Below are 4324 nucleotides of genomic sequence, written 5' to 3'. Positions count from 1 at the left end.
GGGCTTTCTCTAGTTGCCGCGAGCGGGGGCTACTCTTCGTTGTGGTGCGTGGGCTTCTCATTGCAGTGGCTTCTCTTTGTTGCAGAGCATGGGCTCTAGGCACGTGGGCTTCAGTAGTTGCAGCACGTGGGCTCTAGAGCGCAGGGTCGGTAGTTTTGACGCACGGGCTTAGTTGCTCCGCGGCACGTGGGATCTTCTGGGACCAGGGCTCGAACCCGTGTCCCCTGCATTGGCAGGCGGATTCTTAACCACTGCGCCACCAGGGAAGTCCCAGGGGACCTTTATATAGACAAATACCTTCAAGTTAATAACTACTCTTTTTTTTTTAACATCGAATTCAGGTTTCCTTAGCGCTGACCATGTGGCAGGTTCGTTCCTCATTACTACCCTGTCTGCATTTTTCAGATGAGGAAACCGGGATGTTGGCAGGAAGTTAGGAATCCTATTCAAGTTAACACCGCCAGCTAGTAGAGGCAGCCCCCATCCCCAGGCTCAGTGCCTTAGTGCCAAGCCCAGGGCTCCTCCTTTTTTTCTTGTTTAAATTATTTTTAGTTACACAGAAGAGCACAAAGCCTTGTTCTTTCAAAAAGTCTTGTTTTAATCAGAGGGCTCCATTTGCTAATTTTTGGAAAAGAAAATATTTCTTCTCTGTTGACCACGTTTCTTGCTCTGTCAAGATGGTGAGTCATACGGGCCCCTGTCCTCCTGGCACCGAGGGGCCCGGTCCCCTCACCAGGTGTCGATGGGAGCTGGTTGATGGGTCTGGTTTTGTGGTGCTTACTGGAAGTAGCTTTCTAGAGAATTGAATGACTTTCCAATGTGATGTTCTGAGCCTGTGGATTCGTGGTGTGTCCAGCGAGGCCGCTCCAGAAACGTGGGCCCAATTCTGCTCTCGGTGACCTGAGACCACGGTGGCACCTGTGTGCACCTGTGTCTGTCGGGGAACAGTTGTCACTCAGCCAGTACAGTTTAGACACAGACTCAGGGTGGAGGTGCAGATACCAGCCACCCAGTACATTCCCAGGCCCAGTGGGGTTTTGATCTCGGCGGGGGCGGGGGGGTTACCTTTGTCTGCAGTCACGGTTGGGAGCACAGAGGGACACCAGTAACGTGTGGCCAGCACCTCTGGTCAGTTCTCTCAGAGGGTTTTCCTGGCAAAAATGCATGCGAGTGTCTTGCTGAGGATGCCTGGAAGAAACATGCCTCCACTCGAGCTATTCAGGGCACCCGCCTGCGCCGGTGCCCAGAACAAAACAGGGGTGCTGCTCAGGCAGCAGTGCCGGCCGGTCTGTTCTCCAGGCAGCCGTGATTCTGACCTTGCTGTGGGTTAAAGGACACAAACCTGAGAAGAAATCTGTTTATCATGTGGGGAATTCATGCCATCCTTGACAGTATACAGTGAGCAAGATGAATGATCTGCCAAATTGGTCCCTCGCCTGGGTGACTCAGGGCACGTTCACAGTGCAATTCCATTGCTGCTTCAGATTCAGAAATAACGTTTGCTGGGTTTTATATCCAGTTGTATGATGACCTGGAGGTGAGCAGAGAGAAGAAATCCGATTTGTAGGATTCAGATTGCCTTAAGGATTTATATGGACCATTTCTGCTGTTTACGTCTGTCTCTTTTACAGCTTTCACAAACCAGTGGGGTTTTTTTGTTTTTTTTATTTTTAACCTGATTTTCCAGGTTGAGGACACAGGGTTATGTGATGGTGGAACTCTGTCCTGGTTTAGGACAACAGATGGGTTTATCGGTTGAATTGCAGTTGTTTTATTTGGGATTTTCTCTTTCTAGGTATTCATACAAAATATCCCTTGTATCTGGAATACATTTTCCATCCTCTTGAGTTGAGAGTAGGTTGTTATCCTGGATATCATATGTCCATCGAAGGACACTCCAGTTATACGATCAGTTGAAATTCAGTTACTCCTTAGTTGTACATTTTCTTTAGTCAGGTCGCGGGTATTGGGGGGCCGCCCATGTGTGCTCACACTCACTGCGTGGCCCGGCCTCATGAGCTGTCATCTCTCTGGGGCTGTAGAGCCCTGTGACGGCGCCTGGCCTGGCCCCTCACACAGGGTGCTGTGGGATCTCCCCGTGTGCCGTGCCCGGTGGGAGCGGGGAGTGGGGGCAGAGATTGCACCCAGACTCCGAGCCAAAGGCAGGTAGGACCGCGGCGCTAGGTCGCTTTGCATTTTCTCTATATTTGGAAATTAGGAAATGGCAAAAACCTTTATTCCAGGCATCCCAAAACTAGAACGGATGTCAGGTTTTATGGGTAATGCTAACAGAGAGGCCCGAAGGGACCACTCACCAACAGAGCACGGTGGCACTCCCTGCCGGGCACCTGCAGCAAGACAGCTCCTTCTTGCGAAAGGAGAGCACGGAGGACCTGACTGCCCACACTGGCCCCGTCTCTTCCGGTGTTGGTGACAGCATGGCAGACAGAGAGCTAGGCTTTCAGAAGCACATCCTGGGCTCTGGCAGAGAGCAGGGTGGGCACTGCTCTTCCATCGGTTCCCTCCAGATAGGGCGCCATGGAGCCCTCCGGGATCACAGTGAGAACCGACCGACCTGGGGTCCCAGCTCGGCACTAGGCGGCCGAGGACTTAGGTCTCATCTGCAAGGGTCTTCATCGCTGTGGTGACCACACATCGTAGGCAGCCCTCATTTAAAACACTATGTCCATTCATTTTGTGCTGGAAATTATGGACAAAATAAGTATGCAAATTATAATCTAGCCAAGGTACTTCTGAATTATAGAATTAAGGGGTTCCTTCGGAAGAAATCATGACAGTGATAGCACGTGACTAATAGGACGTATTTTTTAACAGAATGCCCTTTACTGAGCCTTCAGAGACCTTCTCTTTAAACCCCTAGTTTTTCTTCTGTTGCTGTTTTTTTATTTTTTAATACAGAAAATGAAAGGTTAATTCTCAGCCAAAAGACTATGAAACAATTCATTTAAATCCATAGACTGCCATACTGTCTCCTTCTTAAACAGACGTTTAATTAGTAATTCCTAGATAAGGAAAGTAGATGCACGTGGTGAAAGACAGCTGTTTTCAGCCTCGGTTTTCTGTGTGCTCTGATTACAGAAAGCACTCCAAAGACCTCTGCCAGCTGCAGCCCTGCACCCGAATCACCGATGAGCTCTAGCGAATCAGTGAAGAGTTTGACTGAACTGGTCCAGCAGCCCTGTCCCCCCATTGAAACAAGTAAGGACGGCAAACCGCCAGAACCCAGCGACCCGGCCGCTTCAGACTCCCAGCCCACCACCCCACTGCCTCTCTCCGGACACTCGGCTCTCAGCATTCAAGAGCTGGTGGCCATGTCTCCAGAGCTGGACACCTACGGCATAACCAAGAGGGTCAAGGAGGTGCTGACCGACAACAACCTGGGTAGGTTCCCTCCCCAGCTGCTCGCTCAGGAGGTGGCAGGTCGTCTCCTGTTGGGAGTTCTCAGGAAGAACGAGTGGAAGGGGGCCTCAGGCTGAGCCAGCCAAAGGGTTTAAACGTTCACAGGCTGCCTCTAAGAACCTAAAACGTCCTACAGTTGTGAGCACTCAGGGTTCATAAGGGTGATAGAGGTCTAAGGTCAGTCCCAGCCCAGCCCAGCCCAGCCCAGCCCCACCCCACCCCTGCGCCCCAACCAGGACCTCTTGGAAGACAAGCATGCCGGCCGGAGCCAACTCAGGCCACACACCCCGACCACCGATGGGGGCATGCCCAGTGGAGCTCTGAATCCTGGGGGAGGGGGTGGGGACTGTGCAGAGCAGGGCAGGATCAGCATATGAGCCCGGTAGCATCTGGATGGCGTCACGCGAGAGCCCGACAGGCAGGGTTCAGGTTTGCTGTGAAGGCAAATCTGTGATCTGAGGGGTGAAACTTTTCACACCAGGGAGACGACTTCCTCCTCTTTGAGCAGAAGAGGCTCCATCGCAGGGTCACCCTGGATTTAGAGATGAGAGGCCTCTTCATGGTTGCTCCAACTGGTCTTGGCTTCTCCGGGAAAGAAGCTGCCTCCCCTCCCAGGGTGTGTGAGAGGAGTAATAGACACAAAGGGGGCCAAGTTACAGATGAATTAGGCAGCTTGGTCAAGACCCAGTCATCCTCTTAACCTTTGACCTGGGATCTTGGGGTGTTCGTGGGTTAGTCTCTTAAAGTCATAGCAGGATGTGTGTGTGTGTGCACATTTTAAAGGGTGAGGGTCAGTAGCTTTCTTCAGGCTCTCGAATATGTCTGGGACTCAAAAATGATTGAGATGGGGCTGCCCTGGTGGCGCAGCGGTTGAGAGTCCGCCTGCCGATGCAGGGGACGCGGG

General features: G+C 51.9%; 1 protein-coding gene across 1 annotated transcript in view; it reads left to right on the top strand.

Moving 5' to 3' along the window:
* LOC114487594 (homeobox protein cut-like 1) overlaps positions 1 to 4324 on the top strand; it is a 45409-nt gene that overhangs the window by 25236 nt on the left and 15849 nt on the right. The window contains exon 3 of the mRNA XM_028498194.2: positions 3100 to 3402. Coding sequence (XP_028353995.1) covers positions 3100 to 3402 — 303 coding nt within the window. The remainder of the gene's footprint in view (positions 1 to 3099; positions 3403 to 4324) is intronic.

Source organism: Physeter macrocephalus, chromosome 14 (assembly GCF_002837175.3).
Source record: "Physeter macrocephalus isolate SW-GA chromosome 14, ASM283717v5, whole genome shotgun sequence".
Lineage (NCBI taxonomy): Eukaryota > Metazoa > Chordata > Mammalia > Artiodactyla > Physeteridae > Physeter > Physeter macrocephalus.
The sequence above is the reverse complement of the archived record's forward strand: the minus strand, read 5'-3'. Positions and strand labels throughout refer to the sequence as shown.